Source organism: Lonchura striata, chromosome 3, assembly GCF_050655825.1.
Source record: "Lonchura striata isolate lonStrDom1 chromosome 3, ASM5065582v1, whole genome shotgun sequence".
Lineage (NCBI taxonomy): Eukaryota > Metazoa > Chordata > Aves > Passeriformes > Estrildidae > Lonchura > Lonchura striata.
The window spans coordinates 92,144,030-92,171,255 of record NC_140705.1 but is presented as its reverse complement, the minus strand read 5'-3'; the positions used below and the strand labels follow the sequence as shown (position 1 = coordinate 92,171,255).

The 27,226-nt window shown below is 43.9% G+C and overlaps 2 protein-coding genes across 6 annotated transcripts; one reads left to right on the top strand and one right to left on the bottom strand.

Annotated features, from left to right (window-relative positions):
* Positions 1-1,222: 1,222 nt before the first annotated feature.
* Positions 1,223-6,999, top strand: CST7 (cystatin F). 2 transcript variants are annotated; one of them, XM_085577056.1, is made up of 4 exons: positions 1,223-1,407; positions 5,756-5,928; positions 6,172-6,288; positions 6,747-6,999. In XM_085577056.1, exons 1-4 carry the CDS (start codon positions 1,335-1,337, stop codon positions 6,837-6,839), a joined length of 456 nt encoding a protein of 151 aa, XP_085433182.1. In that variant the 5' UTR covers positions 1,223-1,334; the 3' UTR covers positions 6,840-6,999. The 2 variants fall into 2 exon arrangements, with proteins under 2 accessions (XP_085433182.1, XP_021395936.2); XM_021540261.4 differs by having other exon boundaries at positions 1,224-1,410.
* A 6,509-nt stretch (positions 7,000-13,508) lies between these two features.
* Positions 13,509-25,912, bottom strand: APMAP (adipocyte plasma membrane associated protein). 4 transcript variants are annotated; one of them, XR_014954436.1, is made up of 10 exons: positions 25,613-25,800; positions 22,256-22,372; positions 21,647-21,762; positions 20,383-20,475; positions 17,131-17,247; positions 16,460-16,634; positions 15,887-16,021; positions 15,332-15,524; positions 14,894-15,079; positions 13,509-14,347 (listed from the first exon to the last, which is right to left on the bottom strand). XR_014954436.1 is itself a non-coding variant. In XM_085577048.1 (10 exons), the coding sequence occupies exons 1-9, from the start codon at positions 25,702-25,704 to the stop codon at positions 15,008-15,010; spliced, it is 1,110 nt and encodes a 369-aa protein (XP_085433174.1). In that variant the 5' UTR covers positions 25,705-25,800; the 3' UTR covers positions 13,509-14,347; positions 14,984-15,007. The 4 variants fall into 4 exon arrangements, 3 of the variants coding, with proteins under 3 accessions (XP_085433174.1, XP_085433175.1, XP_021395937.1); XM_085577048.1 differs by having other exon boundaries at positions 14,984-15,079; XM_085577049.1 differs by lacking the exons at positions 14,894-15,079; positions 25,613-25,800 and adding an exon at positions 25,866-25,912.
* Between the last annotated feature and the right edge of the window lie 1,314 nt (positions 25,913-27,226).

The following is a 27,226-nucleotide window of genomic DNA, read 5'->3' as shown; positions in this document are numbered from 1 at the left end:
CAGGCTACCATGAGAGCTCAATAAAAAAACCAAAGGAGGTAGAGTAATTTAAATCCCCTCAAGGTAGTCCTTCTCATTCTGTGTCAATGTTTTTCATAGGCTTAGGAGTCTGATTCAGCAGCCTATGCAAGAAGTATGATCAGTGTGACACACCATGCTTGCCCCACTCTTTCTCTGTGGGACATTTCAAAAGAGGATTTATCTAATCCCTTCCTACAACAAAACAGTAAGAATATTTTCCTCCAACCCTTTATACACCACCCACAATGCCCTGCATTAGAACTTTACCTGAGGTTGTAAGATGCCTCTGCTCAAAAAGGGGCATTGCTGGGGCAAGTGAAAGGCAGCCATCACCTTCCTGCTCACCTGAAACACATACACACACACACAGAGCAAGGTCCGCCCCCTCAGCCCTTCAGTGAAACAACACTTCATCCCCACTCTCCTGAATCTGTCAGCTGGTTACTTCAGCTGCACCACAAAGTCTGGCAACTAAGCCCTTTCCCTGGCCTTTCAAGCCTCTCAGCATGGGCCAGCACTGCCTAGAGAGGATCTTCTGGAAACCAAGGACTTATATTGGAGAATCCAACCACAGAGCTGATAAGCTCTGCAAGCCACAGAGAGACAAAATACCCCTCTCCCCATGTTTCTCTTCTTTCTAGATATCACATAGAAAAAAACTGATCTTCTCTAATGCCACCCTTTCCTGTTGTCATAACACCTTTTATAGATGTGTGATGCTCTCCTCTACCACCAAACCCAAAATGTTTTCCTTACAGGTTTTGTTCCACACAGCCCCCTTGGGTAGGTACCCCCAAAACCTCCCTGTCTCCTCACCCAAACCCCACATCTCCACATCAGGGGAAGCAAGACACTGGACCCATCATCTCTGTCATGTGTCCACAGAGATGCACAAATGCAAGCCAAGAGCCACGTCCCCAGGGCTCATTGCCTATTTCTTAGGTATGAAGTTTCCCCATGATTCTTAAAGCACATGACCATAACTCTCCTCACCCCCACACCCCTTTCCAGTGCTGTATCACACGTATCTGTCCACACTTCTGCCCAGTCCTTGAGGATCACAAAGCAAAAGTCCCTGTCTCATGCAAGACTGGTGCTGCTATCACCAAGCCACAGCTTTGTGGCTGGGCTTCGAGGTATGTGGTCATCAGCAGGAAACAAAGTCTGCATCAGAGCTGTGACGATTCAGGGGGTTTTAGGGTGTTTTCTTTTCTTCCCCACAAGCCAATAAGAGCAGTCACAGAAGCACTTCTCTGGCAGGAAGCAGGACAGTTACTCCTCTGGCTGTTGGGCTCCTCTTCTGGGTGGTGGAGATGGCAGTGAACTTCTCCTGCAGCTTCACTGCATTTTTCTGTTTGGCACTCTGGAGCTTCACTGGGACTTCAGGTGGTAAGAATGGAAAATAATTGCTGTTTGCCTTGTGTTGTAGTTTCTGTGAGTGCTGCTACGTAATGCTCTGGTAAATAGCCTTTTTCCAACTGCTGCCCAGGCTGGCTCAGCACTGCAGGGTTCAGGCTGCAGCTGAAAACCCAACTGCTCAAAAGACTTTCTCCTTGTGTAGTGAACCATGCTATCCAGGGATATCATTTAGGGGTTTTAAAGTCAATTTATGGTTTTAACTCATCCGTCAGTGTTTAAACTCTGTGTGACCTTGATTATTAAATCTAAAAGCTGCGGGTAACAATCTGACTGCTAAGTACAGATGGACACTTGAGTGCAGATTAGCTGACTTTTAATGAAGCATTAACCTGTTTCATTTATTTTTTTTGCTGAGCAAGGGAACTCTCTTGATTGCAGCTGGTCTTAAATCTTTAGAATAGGAGCTGCAGACATGAGTGTTTTTCTCTGAAGGTTTTGGTTCAGTACTACTGAATATATTTCAGTATTACTTTGGTTCACATATATGGAAAGAACTCAGGGATGGTGTTTGTTTAGCCAGTAGCTTTTTGTTTCTGCTGTGGTTTCCTTTGGGGGCTGCAGAGGCATGCAGGAACTCTGCCACTTCTTAAATGTAAAGATAAAGCCCTAGCCTTGCTGGGGGAGGAAGCTTTTAAAGGAGGGAGAAATGGGGAGGAGGTTTTCAAAGTATCTGGTGTGGGGAAAAAAAATCAACCTGTTGCAATCAGCTAATTTCTTTCACTGCAGCCTGGAAGGGAGCACACACAGGATTGCTCTCTCATACTGCAGGAACAAGGTCCCCAAAGCAATCCTCAAGGAAGGAAGCCCAAGAAGGAGCCTCTTAATACAACATTCAGCTCATATCTGCAAAAAAAGCCCTTGTTTGCTTAATAACAGATGGCTTCTTGTTAATTTTGAGCAAGAAAAGCATCTAACCCTACTATTGCCCAACAGATGGAGCAGGAAGAGGGCTGGCTTTTCCATTTCTCTCTTTCCATCTCCCTCCATCTTTCATCTCTCTCCTGGATTTCCAAGTCCAGGATCAAGGATGGGCTCTGAACATGAATACTCTGGTCCTAAGCATCTTTCACTAGAGCAGCAAGAGTTGTCTGCTCAGATAATGAGATCACACACTTGTGGCCTTTGAATATTTTAGGTGCCTGGCCAAGTTATGTTGTGCCCCTGCTCCCACACAGGCCTGGATGTTTCAGGAATGCTGGTATTCCTAGAGCCTTGCAGTGCTATTTGACCCTCTGAGCCAAGTCTGCCTTGTGTCTGGAATGGAGCCATTGCCTTACACAAATTCCAATTTTTAGGTAATGGCACTCAAGCCAAGCCAGGGATGAAAAGGCTGCAGTGAGAAAACCAGAACTACAGGTACCTCACACCAGAGAGTCTCTGAGGTTTGGAAAAAGTACTGCAAACTATTCCAAACAGTAAAAGTGACTTCAGACCCGTGTGTTTGCCATGCAGTGACCACCTTAAATGGGAATGAAAGCACACAAAGAAAACCAAATCCTAGCCTTAAGGAATCCGAGTCCCCAGAGGAAAACAGTGGCATAAAAATCTCCCACAATGGCTCAGTAGATTTTATACCCACTTTGCTCTGGTATGAATAATTTTCAAAACCAAGTTGCAACAAGTGAATGAGGTAAAATGCCCAGTTGCCCTTAGTGAAAGCTGGGGGAAAAATTGGGGGAAAATATAACCTATAACTTATGCCCTGCTTACAACACATGGTATATTGAGTCTACCTGTCTACAACCCCTGTCCAGCCTGCTCACCTCTCCAGGTGATACATTTCAGAGGTCTGGCCATGTGTGATACTGCTGGATCTCCCAGGCACTGGAGTCAGAAACAAGGGCTCTCGGACTCTGACTCTTGGTTTGAATAATAGTTTTCTTCCCATCCACACAGTGTTCTTTCCGCCAGTCTCATTCACCCCATGCCTATAAAAGACATCACCATGACTCAAGAAGTGTTGAGGGTTCTCAAAAGCCACAAAAAGACTTTGTATTAAGATTGAAAGAGGCTGTGGTTACCACCCCCCTCTACAAAGAACAGTATCTGATGTCAACACCCCCACCACTGCAAATCCTGACTTTCCAACAGGTATGAGAACAGATATTCAAGCAAGGTGTAGGGGAGCAGCAAGAAGAGCCCAAGGCAGCAGCCTGCTCTCAGCCTGGCAGAATGTCCCAGTTGCTAGCTGAGCTCAGGAAAAAACTGGTCCCTATAGCTGTTGGGTTGCTTGATGGCACAGGAAAAACATGGCATTTCTGAGGAGGACAGCTGGCCTTGTGAGCAAACCAAGGCCCTGCTCTGCCTTGAGCTTCATTTCTGCCTGCAAACAGGTCCTGCCTGGCTCCCCTCAATCACCTGTGGATGCCAGTGCCTTAAATGCTTGTGAAAAGTTTTACCCACGAGATGAGCACAGAGTAAGATGTGCTTGCCTGAGAAACACCTTCAGCCCAAGGCTGAAGGTCACAAGCTTCTGTGACTCTCAAATCCTACCCTTGCTGCAGTGAGAAGACACCATCCCATAGAGAACAGTCTTGGGACCTATAAGTGGATTCTGGGCTGTTGGGTGAAGAAACACCACAACCCTTGCCCAGCACTGGCTGCACACCCATAGTGCCAACACAGATCAGAGGCATGGCACAGGAAAGCTCATCACCTCCAGGCATGGCACAGGAAAGCTCATCACCTCCACACCAGACACAAAGCCACCTGCAGAACATCTGCTCCTCTCCAGCACATGGCCTGGGTCTCTCAGCTCCCACCTGCAAGAAAATATGGGGGTCATTAAGGTAGTTGGGGTATCAGCCAGGAAGAGAGATGGAGTTGGACATCCTTGGGTTGAGGAGGGGCATGGAATTGAGTCCTTTGCAGGTCAAGGTGTAAAACCCTGAGTACTGTTACAAGTGGGTGCAACAATTAACACCTGTGAGAAGGATGTGGCAGTATAAGTAGCATGTGCATAAGCAACATGTGAGATAAATTTTTGTCACCTTCTGTGCTGATGATGGCACGTAATGCTAGTTGTTTTTTTTTGTTTTTGTTTTTTTTTTTTTAAATAGATATTGGACCATCAAGCTGCCCCTGCAAACTGGCTTAAGTACACAGCCTATGCTCTGTGCAGCTGGCTGTGGGTGAGAGATCTATTTGTGAAAAAAAAGCTAGAGGTGATAAAAAGCTTGACTTTCACAGCAGATTTAGTACAACCTCTGTGTGTACATCTGTGTGCACAAGCACACACAGGCTCACTGCCTGCACGCACACAGGGTCACCTCCTGCACTGGCAGCCTTTGGCATTAGCAGTGGGTGGAGGGCACCTTCTGCAGGATTGGGGGTTTTTTCCTCTTCTTGGATTTCAGAAGTGGGAAAATTTAGAGGAATGGAAGTGTAAAAGGGGGTGAAATAATGACATAAACCGTAAGCTCTGAGCTTCTTTTAAATGATTGAAAAATAAGTGGTGCATGGGGGAAGAGTGACACAAGCAAATAAAAATATACAGTAAATTGTCCTATGAACTGCTCTAACATGAAAGGTCATGGATTAACTCCCCACACTTCCCAATTTCCATTTCCTACACACCTTGCTTCTCCACTCCATGACCTTGGTAATCTTAGAATTGTTTGGGTTGGTAGGGACCTTAAAGACCATCTACTTCCAATCCCCCTGCCACAGACCAGGTGGCTCACCTTCTACACCTTCCACTAGACCAGGTTGCTCAAAGCCCCACCCAGCCTGGACTTGAAAACCTCTAGGGATTAAACGTGTACCAGTGTCTTATCACCCTTTCAGTGAAGAATTTCTTCTGAACACCTGAATCCTTCTAACATAAAAATCTCAAGATGCCATCAAAGGTTTAAGGGTGGTGTGTGGGATAAAAACCTGTATCTGTAAGATAAGATATGCAAATTAAGAGCAGCAGGACTCCTGAGCTAGTGTTTGTTATGTTATCAAAACTATACTGCACTCTGAGCAACATGACCTATCTTTAAAAGCAGTTTCCAAGTTGGTCCTTTTATAAACCAGGAGTTGCACCAGAGACATTTAAATAATATTTGTGATACTATGGCTTCTTCTAAGTAACTTTGAGCTCTGCTTTCACTCCGGGCAGCATCTCTTTATGTCACTTCATTTCCTAGGACTGTTTCACCATTTCAGACACATAAACAAAAACTACTTTGTAACGGATGGGAGCAGAAACCTTCTGAAGTACAAATGCATTTGGACAAGTAAAAGAGTTTAGCATTGGTTCAGAGGGCTGAAATTCGCACCCTTTCATCGCCCCTGATGTGTTTTACCCTGATGTTTTGTGTTGTTTCAGGTACATATGTAACACCACCCCACTCAACCATAAGACCTGGCTTTCCTGTCCCAGTGAACACCAACAACCCCACAGTCCGCAAGGCTGCTCGCTTTGGGGTCTACAGATACAACAACAGCTCCAATGACCTCTTTCTGTTTAAGGAATCACAGATAAAGAAAGCCATGGTACAGGTAAGAGCAGCAAACTCCTGATGGTTCTCCAAATCTTCTTCTAACTGACCCTCCTATGGCATATCCAAGACACAACATCCCTGATCTTCCTCGGGGCTGCTAAAACTGTCCCCTACAGCACTGCTACACAGGAGGGCTCTGTGTAGGTGACACACAGTTCTCAAGTGTAGCACTTGATTCCTAGCCAGTTTTGGCATCTTTTCCCCCTGCCCTCACTCTAAGGGAGGAAACTGCTTTCTCTAGATAGTCAGAGGGCTGAAGTACATGCTTCACGTGGAAATCAAACGCACCGTGTGTGAGAAGAGGGATCACTCCAGCCTGGACAGCTGTCACTTCCAGAGGGAAAAAAACCTGCAACAGGTATGTGTTCAAATTATTTGGGGTGTGCAAGAACTGCAGGGAATTCTTGGTCATCTCTAGCTGTACAATCCCTTTTAGACCAGCTCTGCCATGTCTTCATATGAGTACCAGCCTCTCCTCTGCAGAGCCAGCTGGGGTGAGGCCAGGTTATTGCCTTTCATGCATCCAGGGCCAGCTCCTGTCTGCAAGGAGTTGAACCAGACACATCCACCTATCCCATATTCCTGAGTGACTGAGATCACTGTGCAGAAATTGAGTAGGTGCTAAATAGATTTTCTGGGTGGGAAACACTTTACCCAGGCTTTCCCACTAGACAGGATTACTTAGCAAACAGTACTTTTCCTAGGATAAAGTGGGCAGACAAAAGGATGCTGTTTTCTCCTGCCCCATCAAGCCTGCAATGCTGAGATCACCAGCAGACACCTGAACTTTCTCACCTATTTCCCTTTTATTCACAGATGTTGAGATGCTATTTTGAGGTCTGGATAACACCTTGGACACATGAAGTGCATATCCCTGTTGCCCACTGTCACCAAGACCTTTCCCCATGAGAGCCTGACTTACAAAGGATCCCCCACCCTGAGTTTTTCCTTGCCTGGACTGCTGAGTTCAATACTGAAGTGGGGAACAGCTGTACAGAACTGCACAGAGCTTTTCTTTCAAAGCACATGGTTGTTTTTTCCCTGAGAAAAAAAAACACTCAAAAGACAAGGCCTGCCTTGACTGAATGTCTTGCTATGCAGTTGTGTATCTGTTTTTCCAAAACTAAACTGCACATGGACATTTGTCATTCATTCACCATCCATCCTCTGGCTGAATTTCCAAGCATTCCCAGGAAGCTCTGTTGCACTTGTTTTGTGACGAACTTTCACAAACCCATGATGGAAACAAATGTAAACCACAGCACGTATGAATACAACACCTAGGAAGGCTTTACAACAGTGGGGTGGTTTGCCTGGGTATACACACACACATGCAGGTTTTAAGATTTTCCAGTGCCAGGGAAATGATCAGACACATCTGTCAGGAAGGCAGGAGAGAGAGCTGTTCTTTTTTTAAGATAGAAGTATGGAAAAGGATGTCTTGAAACTCAGACATCCCAAAAATTACACAGTCCAACAAGTGCTTCCACTTTAATCAAAAGCTAAGCTACACTGTGAAAGGGCATCACTGCAAATGCCAAGGCTAATAAATTTAATCATAATGCCAAATAATAATCCTGAGGTTAAATAGCATAGTTCCATTCAGGTTAATATACAGCATTTAATCTCTGGCAGACCACAGCTTATATTCAGATTCAGCACAATGATGGTCTTCTCCAGGTTGGCATCCACCATTCCTTCAAGTCTTCACTCTTCATCCATGGGTTAATTATTGCTTACAGTGGACTAAGGTCCCTATTAGGAAGGATTTGAGTAGCTGCTCCCTTAAAACAGCCATAAAGTCTGAGCCCATGATCAGTCATACACAGACCAGCACTTCTAAATGGGCAGGGCCATGATCTAAGCCACAAAAGCAGGGTTTTTTTTTCATAAATATTCTTTTTTTCTGAAAGTTTTTGCTTTCTGCAGCAATATTGTGACTCCCATTAGCACTAACACTCCCTCTTTCAGCCCTTTTAACAACTATTAAGTCAAGAAAGGTCAGTAAGCGGCTCTAAGCCAAGGTCTGTGGATGTTAAGACAGATGGTATTACTAGTACAACTGAGTATTTGCTCCAAGTAATCCCAAAGTTGGGCAAATCTCAAGTTCTGTTTCAGAAACATCACTTGTGATGAACAGGTGGCTCAGCAGAGCTCAAATTCAGCATCCAGTGCTGGAGAGGCAGCTGCGCTGCATCTTATCTTTGGGAACACCAGTGTCTTAGCTGGGAACAGAAAAAAAAAAAAAAAAAAAAAAGCAGCAGTGCTCTAAATAAAGCTCCAGAAGGGCCACAAGAGGATGTAATGTGATGCTACATTCAGCCATCACCAACAGCCTGGTGCCAAAGACAAGGAGAAAGAAAGGCAACGATGGTGGCTGGTGCTGTCCACAAAGCAGGAAAGCCAAGCCACAGCTACGTTTGTAGGAGAGCAAGAGAAGCCAGGCAAAGCTGCTCTTTGCATTCAGAGGGGTTAGGAATGGTCTCAAGCCCTCTTCTCCTTCAGTTGCACACTTCACACAATGCCAAGGGCTTCCAACCAGGCTGTCAGCTTTAGACAGTCTGGGCCAAAACAAGCTGGGCAGATCCATGTTCCTTCCTTCAGCCAGCAGGACAGCCTGGTGTTCAGGAACAGATGTCATTTGCCTCTCACATGCCACCAAGGGGGCGAGCAGGCAGCATGCTGTCACTTCAGGTCTGTGCAGAGATGCATGCATGCAGTGAGCATGTCATACAACAGTGTCCCCCGTGCAACTCTCCAAGCCCCTGACACACAGTGCTTCATCTCAGTCACCTCACCATGCCAATTCTCCATTTGTCAGAGCAACAAAAGTTAAAGCCAGGTGAACTTGGCACCATGAAGGCTGACAAACCCAACAGGCCTTTGCTGTTCTCCCAAGGAAAATCCAGCCTGACTGTTCAGACCTCTCTATCTAAACAGACAAGCTCCTGCTGAGAAAGACAGATCATCCTTATGTTCAAAGCTGCATCCAAGTGTTCACTGTGACATGTAATTCCAATGTGCTTTACAATAAGAAAGCCATACAGGAATTGTAGTACCTGTCATCCCCTCAGCTATGGTAACAGAGCTTTCATCAGCACCAATGAAAAAAGCAGAGCTAAAGGCAAGTGAGCTCTTTGTATCACTCCAGAGCACTTCAGTCAGGAAGGATTTGGGTAATTAAAGAGAAGGACACTGACCTAAAGAACTGCAGCTAAATACCACTTCAACACAATGACATGCAGCAGTCAGAAAGCCAGTGTCTCTGCCCTCTGCATCTTGGCTACAACTTACACCAAGGTTAACAGTTCACCAATTCACTCTGAGGAGTTCATACCCTTGCAGACTTTGCTGGGTCTCTGACATCTATTTCAGGTTACAATGGCAATTCAATAATATTTTTAGTAAATATTTAGGGCATCAGGTGAGAAGGAGAACTTGTTTCTGCCAGGTCTGTATGCTGAAGAAAAAAAAGGAACAATCCCAGCAGTGACATTAAGAGCTGTGGACAACCACAACCTGAGTTTTACCAGAGCTTCAAAGTGGCCAGTGATCCTCAAATGCAGATCTGAGTTTGCTCAAAAACTCTGCTCTGCAAATATTTCCTCTTATACTCCCACTTTTTAAATTCCACAGGAAACAAACTGCCTGCCAGCAAAATATAAAGCATTGCTGACTGAGAGACTTCCCACTTTGCATTCTCTTGACATCAGCAGCTCTACATGAAGGACCTGGGAGCTCTGCCTGTACCAGATGCACCCAGTTTCACAACCTGACTGACTTTGAGAGTCCACTGAGAGCTGGGGGAGTCACAGCTCCATGGAACAAACACAAGGTTTAGCTGGCAGCAGACAGATAAGGAGACAGGACAGCTGCTGACTATGAGGAAAAAGCCTTCCACATACAGCTAACTACAATAACTTACTGCTAAATTTTTCAGTCCCTGCCTCAAAAAAATTAGCACATTAGCAAATATCAGCTGCCTCCTGTGCTCATTCTTTTGCAGCACAGTTTGTAAGCAGGCTAGATGAGAAGGCCCAAGTGTGAGCATCATCAGATCCCTGTTGTGATCACAGAGCAGACAGACCCAGAAGCTTAAGAGGTCATTATCTCACTTGCAAAGTTTTTACTGGCACAAAGCAGACACCAATTTCAAGGAATCAGATTTATGCTAAGGCTTTGCAATCACTTTCATCAGCTGTTCACACTGAGAAATCAACCTTTTCATAAAAGTGTCAGGGGCAAAACAGTTACGTTCCAGCAGCTCTAGTACAGAAGTTTGCTCCAGACAAGAAACAGGGCAATTAACTGTGGAGTAACATTTAAAATACTTTCAGCAAAATCTTGATACTTTGTGCCCTGCAGAAACATCTATTCCACCAACAAGGCAAAACAAAGCACATTTTTTAAATGCACAGCTGTGGTGTACTCCAGCTCAGTTTCTTTCCTCGGATAGTTTTATTGCAGGGCTTTACATCAAATCAAAAGTTTCTGCAGGCCTTTAAGGAGACACGGCAACATTCTCTCATATACCATAGTCTATCCCAAAAGAAACTTGGTAAGACACAGGAAGCAGCCTCAGGCTTCTCTGGGAGTTACGTGAAGAGGACTTCCTCCTTTTTTAGGGAACCACAGCCCCTTTCTTCTGCCACCAGAAGACAATTATGCTCTGACAAGACTTCTGGATACCTCTGTAAATGCTCTTGCATCCAAGTAAGACTTCTCACACAAGAAAAGAGGCAGCCTCAGAGCTGCAGAGGTGTCACATTCCTGCACTCATATCATCAAAAGAGAAGACTGGCTGGCTTTTTCCAAGCCTGACGCGTTCCAGGTTTCTCCTTGCTCAAGGCAGGTGTGTCACCACCCATCTGAAATCAACACGCCACTGACTCAGCCTCTGTGGAAGTGGAATGAGCCTGTAAAACCAGTCCTCACAGGAGCATCAAGAGGACTTTATGCCAGTTTGTTTATTCCACAGTCATTTTAGTGCTGCTGCTTTACTCTTGCATTTGAAAGCCAATCAAAGATTAGAAATTTTTTTAGAAAAAGAGTTTCTAGAAAAATACTGTTCCTAAGCACCCCTCATGGTGAATAATGAGACCTGTGTGTCAATCAACCTGTTTCATCTGTGTTTTTCTACAGACCCCCTCACTTCTGCATACCATGGATGGATTATCAGGATCCAGCACAGCAGCAGGAATGGGAGCCAGCTAAAATGAAGTGTTATGGTTCTTATGAGAAATGGAACACCTGGCCTAGTTAAGCAGTCTGTCACCATGCAAAGTTTGTTGCTTAGCATTGTGCCATCCACTACAGTTGGGACTTTACAGTCTTCAGAGATCTAATCTCTCAGACTGAATAAAGCCTGTCTGTCCAGCCTGTACAAATAGAAGGAGCTTGTGGGGTACAAGTCCAGTCAGTCTGCAGTACCCTTAAAAAATAAACTAAGAACTGTACTCTGTCCAAAGGTTACTTGGTGAAATACTTTGGCACATAAATCACTAGTGAAAACTGTGTACCAAGAAACAAGCTGTGCTTGCTCCAAGGGTGCCAAAGTATCAGCTAAAAAGAATCATCACAGCATATTTGCTTTTTCAACCCCAACTTGAGATTCCATCAAGTTTAACTTTTATATCCCACCAGAAGAGGACAAACAGCTGCAAGGGCTGGCAGAGCAGTGTTAACTAGCTGGTGCTGAAGCAGCCTGCCCTGGACTAGGTTTTACCAAAAAGAGAAGCCCCTGGCCTGTACAGGAACAAGTCAGCCTGACCAGCAGCCAGGAGCTACTTGCCACAGGACTGCTGCAGCCTGGCAGTAACACAGAAGAAGGTGACAGAGGCACTGACAGGGAAGAGTAATTTTCATTTGCATAGCCTTCCATTAATAGAAGAGGAGAAAGCCATTGAAATCAGGTGACATTTTTAGCATCACCTTCCCCTTTTCTGGTGTTTTTCCTTATATATTTATAGCAAATCTCTTTCCTTTCCAAAGGTGAAGAAATGCAGCAATAATGTAAGTTTAGGTTGGATTGTCACCCAGTGGCAGAAAAGGAGAGAGCAGCAAAAACTTCAATTCCAAAGTATTAATGCACTAAATCACACAGCTGCTGAAACAACCCCTTTAGTTCTTCAAGATGCAAAACCTCTTATTTAAAATCATAGTATACTTTAGGTTGGAAGGGACCTCAAAGATCATCAGGGATACTTCCCGTGACTGGGTTGCTCAGAGCTCCCTCCAGCCTGGCCTTGAACATTTCCAAGTGTGGGGCATCCACAACTTCTCTGAATAACAGGTTCCAATCTCTCTTCTCTGTGATCCTGCCAGGCACAGAGGTGAGACTGACAGGCTGCAGTTCCCCAGGTCTTCCTTTCTTCCCTTTTTTAAAATAGGGGTTATTTCCCCCTTTTCTACTTGGTGGAAGCTTAACTGGACTTCCACAACTCCTCAAATACAATGGATAGTGACTTCATCCATCAGTTCTCTCAGGACCTATAGATGCATTTTAACAGGTCCTGTCACCTTCACATTCCTCAGATGATCTAAAATGTGATCTCCTACAGTGGGTGATTCTTCAGTCTCCCAGTCCCTGCCTTTCCTTTCTGCAACCTGGGCAGTGTGGCTGGAGCACTTCCTGGTGGAGAAGGGGGCAAAAAACTCATTGAACACCTCAGTCTTTGCCATGTCTCAGGCAATCAGGTCTTCCCTTTCCTTCCAGAAAGGGTCCTCATTTTTTCTAGTGCTCCTTTTTATCACCCACATACCTGCAACAGCTTTTCTTGTTGTCCTTGATGTCCCTGGCCACATTTAATTCTCTCAGAGCTTTATCTTCTCTTACCCTCCTTTATCTTTACCTTAACCTTTATCTCCTCTCCTCCCTGGCTGCTTGGACAACCTCTCTGTATTCCTGCCGGGCTACAGCCCCTGCTTCCAACTTCCATAGGCCTCCTTTTAGTGTCTGAGTTTGCCTAGGAGCTCCCTGTTCATCCACACAAAGCCTCCTGGCATTTTTGCCCAGCTTCCTCTCTATTGGGATGCATCACTCCTGAGGCCTGGAGGAGGTGATGCCTGAGTATCAAGCAGCTTTTTTGGGCCCTTCTTCCTTCCAGGCTTTATCCCACGGTATTCTACCAAGCAGATCCCTGAAGGTGCCAGTCTGCCCTCCTGAAGTCCAGGGCAGCAAGTTTGCTCTACACCCTCCTCTCTGCCACAAGGAAGTTGAACTCCACCACCTCATGAGCTACTAATGCATTCCAAAAACTGCCACCAAAACTCTTCTCAACCACCAACAGTAGATTTCACAGGGACCATTTGAGTCCACATCTTCAGACACCAATCTTCCCCAAAATCTTTGCCAGTTCTTCATAAAAAGCATGCTGAACAGGATTCCTGCAGCTAGCCCTCTTTTTCTTGGTCACACAGATAATGAACAGGAGACTTTCAGGACCTGGTAAAACATGGAAGAAATACTACAAACAACCCTTTTCAGACCTATTGGAACTAGTCCTTAATAACACAGAAAATGCAACTTTCATTCATCATCTGACCTCAATGCTATAAAGAAACACAGGAGTCCACAGGTAACGATCCAATTTGATTCTGCATGTTGATTAACAGTTAATTGCAATGTCTGATGTTATTTACACAGGCTGGGACTGAAGAAACCACATGGCATAACTAGATTCCTAGGCATGTCCTGGATGTTGCTGCCTCTACCACAGCACCATGGTATAACATTGGAACATGCACTGCAATCACTCCTGGACAGGAGGCACTAAAACAAACACATGCAAGCCACCCTCTTCCACCCAAATCACACACAGTTAAATTCCATCCATCACAGCTCCTTCCAGAGTAAGAGGACATACAGTTGCACTGAAGGCAACATGATGGTGTCTGTTCAAGATGATTCCAAACAAGGCTGGGCACAGGAAAAAATCAATGGTTTTCCTTGGAGGAACAAAGAACAAAGATGCCTCACCATAGTCCTCAGATATGAACAGTAATACAGGCCAACTCCAGAGCATGAGCAGTCAGCCAAGACAGAGGACAGTTACAGCAAACTGCATCTCTTACTATGGAGACAGTGCTTCTGCACCTTAACAGACTGTGTCACTTTTTGTCACTTGGCCACACACTGCCTCAAGCACATGCTTCTTTTGCACCTCTGGAGTAGTACAGGACAGTGGGACTTCATTGTGGGTGTGCAGTTAAACATGCTGGAGATCAAGTCTGCCAATGTAGGGAGAGCGGAAGGATCCCAGGTAAAGGTGTCCGTTGTGCTCGTGTGCCTCGCTGACATAAGCCACTGTCACTCCGTTGGGATCATGGAAGCTTCTTTTGTAGGATCCTGTCTCACTGAGTTCAACAACAAGGCTATATTTGGGTACAAACTTTGTCACAGTTTCCTGACTCAGCAACTGGAAGAAAAGAAAAAAAAAGAAAATCAAGAAAAGGTTTCGCTCTCCACAATCTGATCTCAGACATTTATACAGGCAAAGACCACTCCACGCTCCTCAGAAGCAGCAGCTAAGAACACAAAGACACATTTTGAGTAAACACTCTTACACAAGGTTAACACATTCATATCTGTAAAGCCAACTTGAGAAGAAACAAAAGGATCAGCAGAAGCTCACTCTACTCCAGAGGCAGGCTGAAAGGCTGTCCACGTAAGAGACAGCAGCTTGCTCTGGTGCAGCTGATGCCAAGCTCCCCACAGCATCACTCAGCTCCTGCATTGCACTAGGAGAGACAGGGACAGCACAGAGCTTGTTCAGCTGGAACGGAATCACAAGCACTGCTTGCTGTCTTTTATTTTTTTGAGGACAGAAGTATTTTCAAGTCTTTGCATTGTTTAAAAAGCACCATGTTGTTTCTTTAGCCCTTAAAAAAAACACATTATCCTTGCTCATCCTAAAGCGGGGTGACACAAAAACAGGCATAAGTGAACCAGAACAAAATGTCACCTAACACCATCCACAGCGTACACACTGTCTCCTAGGGTGCCTAGGGCAGTCATGGGAACAGCTCACACTTCCCAAATGCTCTTCAGACACCTGGCAATAAGCAGTTTAGGCACTTCAGGTGAAGTCTTCACATATCCAAATGTAGATCCTGTCTTGCTGCATGGTTAGAGATAGTCTTTTTCTTTCCTAAGATCAAGATGGAAGGCAACTTAAGAGATGTGTACCTGCTACTCAAAGAAGCAAATGTTAAATTTTACTTCCTATTAACATAAAAGGGATGTTCTACTAGGGGAAAGCAACAACAGTTTTAAAAACAGCACCTATTTTTTTTTTAAATCTTCCTGTGAAGAGGAAGAAACACGACAAACAAATATTTATCACTTCCATTCCTGTACTAAAGGTGGTATTTTAAAAAAAAGGTGTTTTTTTTTTTTTTACCTTAAATATCATCCTTTTAATCCATGTTTTTTCAGATAGGAAGTCCAACAAAGAAAATCCAGGATTGGGTCGCACAGCTACCATAGCTACCCAATATCCTCCAGAGCTGCTTAACCTGATATTGTCTGGAAGACCAGGCATATTCTCAACAAACATATCTGCTCCACCTTTCATCAGCCCAGACACATAATACCTGAAAAGTATAGATAATAGATTAAAACATCTAAACTCAATCAGTTTAAATAGCAAATGAGAGTCACAGTATTTTAAAAAATATTTTTTCCCATTATTTTGATAGAGGAAAATACAGCACTGCAACACATTTCTCCCCAGGAAAAAAGTCAGCTTACTCCACTGTGCTTAAAGAGCCCATAATGGAAAGATTATGCAACCTAGATGTTTAAAGTGAAATAAAAAAATTAAGTCTTGAGGAAGGTCACCATCTTTGTAATTTTTAACTAGGCATTACTGAAGTGCAGGGTTTCTTTTGTCATTCCATTCATTTATTTAAACAATTCCTACACAGATTAGTAATAATTCCAAAGTCATACTCGCCTTCTGATTCTAGCCATGGTTGTCTCCTGCACCAGGACAAAGTCTTCTGCAGGAGAGAGCTGCACACCATTGGGAAACCTCAGCCCCACCATTAAGACTTTCACTTCTTTTGTCACTGTGTCATATTCAAGGAGGCTGAAAAGAAACCATTTTTGAGTGAAGATGAATATTTATGCATCTGTGTTTCATTCTTCAGGCATTCCAGCACCACATTTAAATTAAGAAGGCAGAATAGCCAGGAAGAATTTGTTTATGAACACAAGAGAAATAGCAAGGCCCTTCAGAGTGGCAGCATTCATGAAGGATTTGGGCTGATCACTAATGCTAACACCTTCACTTTTAAAACAAACATTCCATGTCAGTACTCTTGAAGGAAAAAGGGGAATCTCATTTATTCTGCTGCAGGTCTCATTAGCAACAGCAACACCAATTCCCTCACTCTCCCCTGTACAGTGCAGTGTTTGCAAAGATGGGCTAATAAAGAGAAAAAATGTGAAGATTGAGAAAGTGGTGAATTCCATTCCTACAACTGAGCTTACAGCAAATTAAAGGCTTTGGGAAGGAGATACTTGCCGCCCATCATCTGTGCCTTCCATAACCAGGAACAAGTAGTCTTGTCTTTGCCATTTACTGCTGGAGTCAGTGAAGTAGATCTTCTTCCCATCCCTGGTCACTGTAAGATCATTTACAAATGACAACTTCTGGCCTTCTATGGGTGTTTTGGTTGACACAAGTGTCTTCGTTTCACCTTGATAAAAAAGGAAGAAAGAGATAAAAGACACATAATGTAGCCATATCAAAATGCATCTCTCTTCACTTAGTGTAGGTTTGGGTTACAGGCAAGTGAAAAGCTTTTCACTACCACAGTGAGATCAAGGCAGAAACACAAGTACAGCAAATATGACAAAAGGTTTTATGTATCAATCTTTTTCCTTTCCTTTTATGAAAACCAAAACAGCTACAACAGAGCTCTAGTCATGGATCCTGAGATACTAATTTTAACAACAAAAACCATGTCATGCCAGAAGGTAAGTCACTGGTAGCTCTCATCCAGACAGCCAGACACAGAGACAAAGTGATTGCTACAGGAAAATAAATATCAAATTCTTGCATGACTCATTTCATCCAGACAGCTTCACTTTATAAAAAAAGACAGGCATTGTTTTGCCTGCAGCATCTGGCAAAACTGCAAATGAAGCCCAGATTTGTCAGTGGAAGAAAACTTTGGAGCAGAGAAGACATACCTGTATCAGGATCAACTTCATAAAGTCCATAATAAGCATCTGCCACAAACAGGGTGTTATTTGGCCCCACTCGCATGCCAAGTGGTCTTCCACACGTTGGCTCATCTTCACGGCCTCCTTCGGAAACAATTTTAAAATGGTTTTCCAAACAGAAATAAATACAAGGCATTGAGGGTACCTCCACAGGTGTGTTGGGTCTGGCTGAGATGAAGAGTGTTTTGGCTCGCAGTGTTTTGGCTACTGCTGAGCAGGGCTGGAACAGCATCAATGCTCTCTCCAACATTCCCCTCTCCAGCAGGCTAGGGAGATCCTGGGAGGGGACACAGCCAGGACAGCTAGCCCAAAGTGACCAAGGGGACATTCACTGCCACATGGTGTCAGCTGAGATATGAAAGCTAAGAAAAAGGAGGAGGAAGGGGAAGCATTTATTATTTACATTTGCCTTCCAAAACAAACTCTACACGTGCTGCAGCCCTGCTTCCTGAGAAGCAGTCAGACATCACTGGCTGATTGGAAAATAGAGAATAAAATATTAGAGGTTTGTTGTTTTTTCCTTTGCTTGCACGTGTGAACTTTACTTCCAACTGTGGCTTATAAAACCTATATGGCATATATATGGCACACACATTCATTTTAAAAATGATTCCTACTTTACTAGGTGGGAGTGAAGCAGATATCCCCATGCCATGTTTTCACATAGATAATCATAGAATCTGTCAGGCTAGTAACTAACAGCTGCCCAAGTTGGGGTAAAAACAGAAAATTGGATTTAACAAAATGCTTTTTCTCTGAAAGATTCAGTTTTACTGCAGGTTGCAGGGGATGTGCTCCATTTTTTTAATTAAAAAAAATTAATTTAAAAAAGCCTTTCTTTCTCTGGAAAAGTCTAACTTTTTCATGAGCAACTAGTCTCTCAATACAAAGACACTGAAGACTTCTACATAAGGAGAAAGGGGAATTCTGCAAACCTGAAGAATTTAGATAAATTCAAGGAGACATTTGAGCCCTGAAGAGCTAAGAACTTCAGAACATCAGTAGTCTGAAAACCTTAGCAAGAGAAATTTTTGGAGACAGCAGACGGCTACAACCTTTCCAGTTCCCAATTCAAGGAGCACAGAAGTCCAGGCCCCCATTACCACTTTGGCTCCAAAGAACCAGGGCAGCACATCCTTCCCACCTCTCCCAAGCTGCTCAAGTCCAATGGAAATGAGCAGGAGAAAGGTGATTCTTCACACCTGCCCCCACCCACAATCATGCCTAAATCCAGCTTCTCATCAGCTGTCCTACCAAGGCTGTTCTACTTATCAGGCAGCCAAGAGAGTGCTGCCAAGTCAGCCCAGAGTCTGATCATGTGAGCATCCACATAAAATTACATAGAATAAATGATGAACATATCAATGAAAGCTAATAGGGACAGCAACGGTGCCTGACCTTAATTTCCAACTGGCAATCAGCACAGGGCAGGACCTCAAGTGAGCTTCTGTAGCATTAACACAAACAAAACTCCCATCAGTCCCAACAAACACCAGCCAGGCTTCTCAGACTGCCCAGGCACTGCTGAGATGGACATTAAACTCTACACAGAGATGGTCTGTAATAAAAAAGGTGCTACCAGTTTTTCTCACTCAGTTCCAGAAACCCCATTAAATAAAGCAAATAATTCGTTCAGAAAGAGGTGTAGAATTCCACAAAAAATAACTGCAATTTAGCAGTGAGAAAACAAAAATTACCAATGCAGGATCTCTGTTAAAGCAAGTGCAGCTACAACTCCCACTGTGCTTACAAATAGGTACAACAAAATGCAAGGCAAAATTCCATAGATGGGGAAGGTGGTATTTATTTTCAAAAATCTCTAAGTAAGTTGCTATCCTTCTGTCCTGGGTAACCCAAAAAGTGTGTACTGTATTCCATATCTTCCCTACACCAACCTGCCCAAGATGACCACTGTCCCTTTAGAACCCAGGAGATGGAAGAACTGGGGTGTTTTAGCCCAGGCTTATGGAGGCAGGTGACCTGGGCCCCCTTTAAGAGAGAAGGAACAGGCACTCAAGCGCTCCTCTGTTCTCCCTAGGGCTTAGGAGCAGAGGCTGAAACGTTTTTTGGCCAGGCTGCCAAGAAAGTTCTCTGGGGCAGGTTCTCTTAATCAAGGCACTGCAAAGCAGCCTGGCAGGTTTGTTTCTCTCCAGGCTTTGGAGGATTCTGTAACATCTTTCTGGCTGCTGTTACCCAGGGCAGCTCTATTTCTGGGCCAGGGAGGATGTTTCTTCACATCTTTTTTTGCTGCTGCCACACAGGACAGCTCCACAGCACCATCCCCTCTCTCTCCAGGAGTCCCAGCTGCCACTGTCAGGAGAGTTCCTCTCAGGTGGTGTGGAGCAGATGGACTGGCAGCATTTGACTGGTTCTGGAGATGATTCTTCTGTTTTGTCCTGCTTCCCTGATGGCTGTTGTTTGGGGGATGAGAGGGTTCTGTGATCATGGAGGCTTGGCTGCTGTGTTGATTTTTCTTTGTCAACAAGATTCAGCACATTTGTATCTAGTGGTTGTTACTGTTACCTTGGTTGTTGCTGTTTTATTTTTTAGTGAACTGCTATTGTTTCACTTACATCTTCTCACATTCATCTCTCCTTACTGGTGAAAAAGGAAGGGTTATATACAAGGAGGGAATTCATTCTGGAGTGTCATGTCCATATAATTGTTTTAAACCAAGACACTTTCCCACTCACAAATTAGTTCGAGTTAATTCACTCACACTTGCTTAGAAGTCCTCAGTTTTTATGAGGTGGCCCTTCAGCTTTCACAAATATTAGACCAGGTTGCTGCCCATTTTTTTCTTAAGATAGATGTTTTTTCTGGATGGACTAAGAGGAAAAGGAATATTATTTTGTGATGCACTTCACTCTTGTCTTCCAATGTTAAGATGCAGGATTTTCCACCAGCACATCATCCATGGTGAAGGCCTGGTAGTCCTGACACAAACCCTCCTTGCATTCTTAAATTTTACTACTGGAAACTGTGTGCTCTGCTATCAAGACCACCCATTTCCATTCTTTTGGCTCTCTGTTCTATTCTTCCTTCCAATGTTCCAATATTTTAATTCATACTTCACTGATACAAATACATTAATATTTCTGCTACAAATTTCTGCAGAGCAAAATGTACACCTGCAATCCAGACTGAACACAGTTTAACCAACGCATGGCCTTGACCCAGACATTTTCAAACACACTGTGCTCAGGAGCTGTCACTCACCACAAGGACCGTGGCCAATTCTGGCTATTGTTTGTATTTCCCCATCTTCAATTTTGATAATCTTCCCATCAGCTGTCCCAGTAAACAGAACATCTGCAAAAACAACTTGCGTGATTAGGTTGATCACAAAACAATACTGGTAAGCATCCTTCTACTAGCATGAAGTAGGGAATACGGAAACTTCAACATTTATTCACAGAAAACTTATTCCCAGTCATAGGTCAGCTGTCCCTTGCAGGAAGTTTTCTATAAAGAGTTTTCAACCAGACTGATAAAACCAAGCAACATAAAAAATCAATAGCTTCAGGTAATCCCTTTAGCACATTGTTAACAGATGTAGGCAAAAAAGTGTAATCTGAAGAAAGAATTTACAGTAGCTCTTACTGGGCAATGTAATTTCTTACAAATATTTTACTAATAAATTAGAAGATAAAGTAGAAGGAAAAAAAATATATGGCAAATACTGAGCACCTCTTGCACTGAAAGATCTTTCAGTAAGGGTTAAGAGTAGTTCTTAGCCTTGCCCCTCTTTCAGGAGGCATAAGAAACAACCCCTGCACAATGCTGGGTTCCCACTATGTCCCACTATGAGGATGTCATGGCATTAGAAGGACTGGGAACTCATTAAGAGATTGCTCAGAGGTGGCATAGGTTTGTGACTTGGGAAGAACCCATCTGCCATGAGAGGAAAGTGCAGGATAGCACCTGTGTTGGCCAGATTTCTTGCAAGAAGAATCCAAGCTTTTAGAGTTATTAATATGGAATATGAGGGAGTTATAAATATGGGATATGATATTGTGCAACAGCATTAAAATGTAAATAAGCTCTTTATCAATTTGAGATTTGTTTTGTGTCATAAAAGCAAAGATCAACACCACAAAATTCAGCTCACTCAGCAGCAATGAGCTTTAAAAGAGCAGGTAGTAGCTTCTAAATATTAATTCCCAGTTAAGAGCTAGCCAAGTGAAAAATGGGACCACTTCCTCCATATGTAAGTAGCCCCTGACTCCATTGCTGATGCTCTCAGTCCTGGAAGACAGGGATTTTTAATGTGACAACAAGATTTATTTCAAGCTCATGAAAGAGGAGAAAAACAGCATAAAGAACCTGGGTTTTTCAGTGTAACACAATTCCTTTTAGAAAGCCTGAACACCAAAATAACTCCCAGAGTTTGTTATCTAAGAGGTCTACTGCTGAACAAACTCTTACCAATTGAACAACGTTTAAAGAACCTTCTTTAAAAGCTGGTTTTGTCAGTGCTTACCCCCAATATTGACAATGGACTCTGGTCCAACCAGCTGGTTTTCCCACAGCCGTTCTGCTTTTCTTAACTTGGTGTTGGGCTCTAAAACACCCGTCATGAGGGGAGGCTCCTTCAAACTACAAAACAGGAGGACCACGTGATCCTTTGCACAAAATGCAAACATTCTTGAGCAACACATTTGATCATTTTTCCCCTAGTTTGCCAACTCCTGCACACCTGACTTATGCTTTACATAAAGCATAATTCAAAAAGTGTTGCAGTAGCTTCAGCACCCAGCCTTTAGTGAAAATGCAGTTCTTGTCTCACAGAAGGCAAGAGTGCACATGTGTAATTACAAGCTGCACTGACAACTTGGGTAGCAGAAAATAATTTTCTAGATTAATGATTAAAGAAAGTAATTCAGCTCCTTCCATGATCAGCAGGGACACATAACGGCACAAGATGGCTCAGAAACAGACTGGGTGTGGATAATATTGCAATCACTCCCCTATTTCTCAATCCAGATAGAACCACTGTGCACTGCTAACTCTTATTTGCTGAAACACAACAGAGCACACAGGGGAAGTTATGCTTCCAGAAGATTTGCTTCAAAACAAAACAACCTTTTACCTTATGGGCTGAGGGTCTATAGGACAATCCAGGAGAACAGTCACTCCAAGCAGTGGCACTGCCACAGACACAGCCAAAGTCAGGAAGGTAACACGGAACACCTTGCTGCTATAAGTACTGCCAAAATCAAAGAAGAAATAGGATTAACATAGTTTTCAGATACAACAGTTCTTAAAATATCTGTAGCAGCTTCTTTTCTTCAGAAAAGGAAACAGTAATGACAGTAAAAGGGTTTTGAAATCATGGGGATTAAGGGTTAAAAGGAAAAATAAGCTTAGTAGGCCCTGGAAAAATAAACACCCTAAGCACATGGAGAACTCATACTTGCTAGAACTGCACTGTGTAGCTAGTACATCATAATTGATATAATTGTTAGATGTGATGATTGTTTAGTCATTAAATATAATTATTGTTTAATCATAAGAATAATCATGAGAAACTGTGGTCAGTGACCTAAAAAAGATCACGAGAAACTCATGTCAATGTATACAAATAGAACAACATAAGTTTAATAATTAATATGTGAGTTATGTAACAATGGAATATAAAATACGTTCAGCTCGAAAGCCATGTCGGAGTCAGATTTGGGTCTGGACCCCTGATTCCCAGAGCTCTCAATAAAAGCACCTGCATATAATCATATCCCGTGATTATGTGTTTCTGAACGCTGACAGTAACACTTTTGCACAACCACCATCCTCACCTTCAATGTCCATTTTGAACACATTAGAATAAGAGTAAGGTCTCAGGATACTGGCATAAAAGGCTGAACATTTTTATGTAAAGGTTTCATTCATGTTACAAGTTACAGCTGACTAAAATAAAAACAAATAAAAAAAAAGCTAAAACAAACCACCTGAGAAACAGTTTTTTTTTTTTCTTTTTTAGTTGGGGTTTGGTTTGGATTCTTTTAACTTGATCTTTAGTTTTGGCAATGCTTTCTATCCAGCATGAGTTTAAATAAAAACTTCCACTAAAACAACAAACACAGAGGAAGCAAAATGAATGGCTGCTTAACTTACTGAGCATTGGTTTGAAACTCAAACCCCAGAGCATAAAATACATTATTTTCTCTTTACCTATTAAAGCACACAATAAAATAAGTAAAAATTTCTTCCATGGAAGAAAACCATCTTTTGGTCTCTACAAGTTTTAGAGGAACCAATCAGTCATTTACAGAGAAAAGCAGAGAGCCAAGCCCAACAAATCCTAGCCTGCAACTGGAAAAGCCGCATGTTTAATTTTAGCAGTTCTGAACCATTGATTGGCCCAGCCATACAGTCTCCTTACAGAATCAATTAAATAAAGACAAACAGTGCCTGGTGGTTCTGCACTAAGCCCTGGACCACTTCCACTGTTCTGTCCTTCATTAGTCAATCATCCAGACAGTTGGAAATATGGACCACTGCCAGAGCACAAATATCCCAACTGGGCAGAAACATACATGTACTTGTGGTACTGATATCAGCAGCAAGGTAACCTTTGGGATTATCAGCGAGAACAGCAAGGACAGAACAAGGCATCAGGATTTAGGCAAGATTTAAGCGCTTCCTGCTTGAACAGTAGATGTCTTGAGGAAGCAAAAACCTCCCAGTCCGTGTCCCCTTGGATCTGGAATCGACAGCACAGTGTATGGATAAAAGGCAATCCCAAAGTTTTCAAAAAGACTTCAGCCTTTGGCCTTGTCTGTCCACTGTTCTTCAAGAGATGAAAGCTCAACAATATAAAAGTACTGTCAACAGACACCTGAGAACCTCTGGGATAGCTGAGAACAACTCACAAAAGGAACTGGGAATGAACAGGAGCAGAATGGGAACTCATCTGCCAAAGCCAACCTAATTAAAGCTCTTAAAAGCATGACTTAAGTAAGGGCCACATTTCTGACCCTCAAGCAAACTTGCAAGGAACTGACAATAAAGGAAAAAGGCAGGAAGAATAAGACAACAAGCAAACTCACACTTTAAGCCTGCAAACTGCAAGACCTAGTTTAGACACTGCTGAAACCACAAGAATTTAAATAACACCCAAAAGCTTTACAAAACAAAGATAAACTAAAAAGTCACCTACTCAGAATACTTCTCAATTGACAAAATATTGAATAGTGACAACTGTCAGTCGCTGGAGAGAATCACTGAGGCAAAGGTTCACCAATAGCAAAACAGAAAACCTTAGTCAATTGTGTCTCTGTGATTATTCCTACATGGCCTGCAGCCACAAATCTCAATAAAGCAACTTACCAGGACTCCAGCTATAATTACATCAATTTAGTTGTTACTACGAACTAAAAAGCCAAGCCATTAAACCAGCTCTTGAAGACAACAGGAAGCTGGCAAGATGCTACTATGGATCACACCAGCCAGGAGGCCAGGCTGCCTCACCCACCCCCTTGGCAGAAGAGCTGCTAGGCTGGAGAGAAAAACATCTGTCCTCAGGAGTTTCTGCCATGGCTACCAGCCAGAAAAAGGTCAGGTTCAGGAATTTCCTTCACTGTTTTCATACAGAGCAGCCCCTGTGAATACTGAGGGTCAGTGATAGAGCCCTAAAAATTCAACTGATTTGAGCACCAAGAGAGGCTGAAGGCAGGAGAGACAGTCTCTCAAGCTCAGAGATGCTGATGCTCTCCTCCAAAAACAGGGATGTGTGCAAGCCATCAGCCTTTCATTCTGATGACCCCAAAAGGCAAAGATAAGAATCTGCAAAGTACTCAAATCAGAAGAGCTATAATAGATGCCAAACAAAAGTATTACAAGTCATCAGCCACCTTATGCAATGAAAGGCAAAGCAAACGCTACCACTTCCTTATCACAGCTACTGCCTTTAGTCACAGTGAAGTGATTATTTTGTAAAATTCCTAAACAGAAAATTGTAAATAGAATCTTTTTTTTAAACTTAGCCACAAACTGATTGTTTATTAGGTCAGACATGTGTAGATCAGTCGAAAAACTGCAGGTTACTCTTTAAACTATTACCAAGACATAAACAGACGGACCACAATTACACAGGACTTAATCACACCCACAATAAACCTGTACAAGCCACATCGGGGTAGGTGCTATTTCCTGCCTGGCAAAAGATAAACAGGAGAGTAGAAAGGAGAAGAGAGGACTGATTTTTGTTGTTGCGAACAGCCGCTTCTGCAGGCTGGCACACCAGGTGAGCGGGCGCCGTCCTGCCCCGGGAGGAGCGGCAGCACGGGGGTGCCGCCGGGCCCACGCCCCCATGCCCAGCCCCGGGGCAGCCCGCAGCCCTTCCAGCCCCGGGGCAGCCCGCAGCCCTTCCAGCCCCTGCCGGCACTCCGAGCCCGGCCCGCCGCTGCCCGGGCCCGGCCGCGGCCCTGCAGCCCCGCCGGGCACCCACCTGCCCTGCTTGGCCTCCTGCGCCGGGCTGTCCTCCGTGATCACCTGCGGGCGGAGCGGCCGCCGCTGCCGCAGCCCCTCCGCCTCATTCATCCCGATCCCGACCGATCCCGATCCCGATCCCGATCCCACGGCCGCCGCCGCAGCCGCGCACCCGAACCGCGCCCCGCCTCTCCACCCGCGGGCCACGCCCACCACCCGCACCGCGCAGTCAGCCCGAGCCACGGCCACGAACCCGAGCCACGCCCACGAACCCGAATCAGACTCAGTAACCCCGAGCCACGCCCACGAACCCGAATCACGCCCACTAACACGACCCACGCCCACGAACCCGAATCAGACTCAGTAACCCCGAGCCACGCCCACGAACCCGAATCACGCCCACTAACACGACCCACGCCCACGAACCCGAATCAGACTCAGTAACCCCGAGCCACGCCCAGCCCAGGGCACGCCCCCCGAGGTCGCTCTCATGGCGACCTGCAGCCCCTGGGGTGGCCGGAAAGCTCTACAGAAACCCATTGAGCGTGACACGTACCCCTCACGTGCCAGAAATTATTTCCTTCCATAGGAAAGCTTTGGGATTTTTGTCGTTTGGATACACTGCCATGCACAGTGTGGCTCTCACTCATTCACTGTGCCTCAATTACAGGCATTTTTTGGGATTTTGACATATATCTGAGCTTTCACTGGCAGAGCAGTGTTTCCTGTCACTGTTTCTTTGTAACTACAAGAAAGGTGTGACCAAATTTCCTCTCTAATATGAAAACACCCTCAACAAAAATAATATGATTTTCTGATTAATTAAACTTTCACGCACTCTCAGCATAGTCAAGTTACTTGGGTTTCCTTTTCCTGCTTGAAGCTCAGATTCAGCTTCAGACTAAGGAAGCACCTCTGAGTGCTGTGACTGACAGCATTTAGGGCAACCACATTCTGCAAGGAGTCACCAATGTATAATTCCCTGCCAGTCCAACAGCAGGGAGGTGGGAATGTCCACATGAGAATGTGCTCAGTAAGTTTTTGAAAGCAGCTATTCAACTCCCTGCACATCTTCAGGTGGAAGAAGCCAACTCCAGTGTGGGACGAGCTGCTCTTCCAGTTCCCCCAGCCCTGGTCAGTGTTGGAGTCAGGATTCCAATCTGCAGCAGTTTGCAGGAGGTGTTTTAGGTGTTTTACAGCGCACTGAAGTGGGGGCACAATTTCACTCCTTATCCTGTGCACTGGGAGATGCTATTGCTGCTTTGGTTTTTTGTGTTCTAGTTTTATCTGTTGTTGCACAAGGTTGTTGAAATATCATTCCGAGCCCTTGCCTTTTAGCAACAGATCTTGACCAATGATAACTTCAGCTTATTTACATGCTGAACTTTATGTGAATTTGATTTTGAAGTAGCTCCTTTAAATACAAACGAGCCTATGAATGAAAATTAAAATTTTGCTTAAAATTAAGTAGTGCATTTTTTTTTTCCAATTCATGGTGGTGTCTGATAAAAAAAATTACACTGATTTGTCCTATTAAGTATATGTGCATATTTGCTGAAGTTCCTTTCGTATAAAGTTTGCTTAGAGAAAATTCCTTACCACTGCTAATAAAAGTTTGCTTAAATTACATTTA

Bases quoted from the DNA above. Each gene is read 5' to 3' on its own strand.
- APMAP (XM_021540262.4), bottom strand. From the start codon at position 25,704: ATGAATGAGGCGGAGGGGCTGCGGCAGCGGCGGCCGCTCCGCCCGCAG. The intron at 22,373-25,612 runs GTGGGTGCCCGG...TGATTTTGGCAG, and splicing joins CAGGAGGCCAAGCAGGGCAG to TACTTATAGCAGCAAGGTGT. The intron at 14,348-15,331 runs GTAAAAAAAAAA...CTTTTCTTCCAG, and splicing joins TTAAAAGGATGATATTTAAG to TTGCTGAGTCAGGAAACTGT.
- CST7 (XM_021540261.4), top strand. From the start codon at position 1,335: ATGGCAGTGAACTTCTCCTGCAGCTTCACTGCATTTTTCTGTTTGGCA. The intron at 5,929-6,171 runs GTAAGAGCAGCA...TGCTTTCTCTAG, and splicing joins TAAAGAAAGCCATGGTACAG to ATAGTCAGAGGGCTGAAGTA. The intron at 6,289-6,746 runs GTATGTGTTCAA...TTTTATTCACAG, and splicing joins GGGAAAAAAACCTGCAACAG to ATGTTGAGATGCTATTTTGA.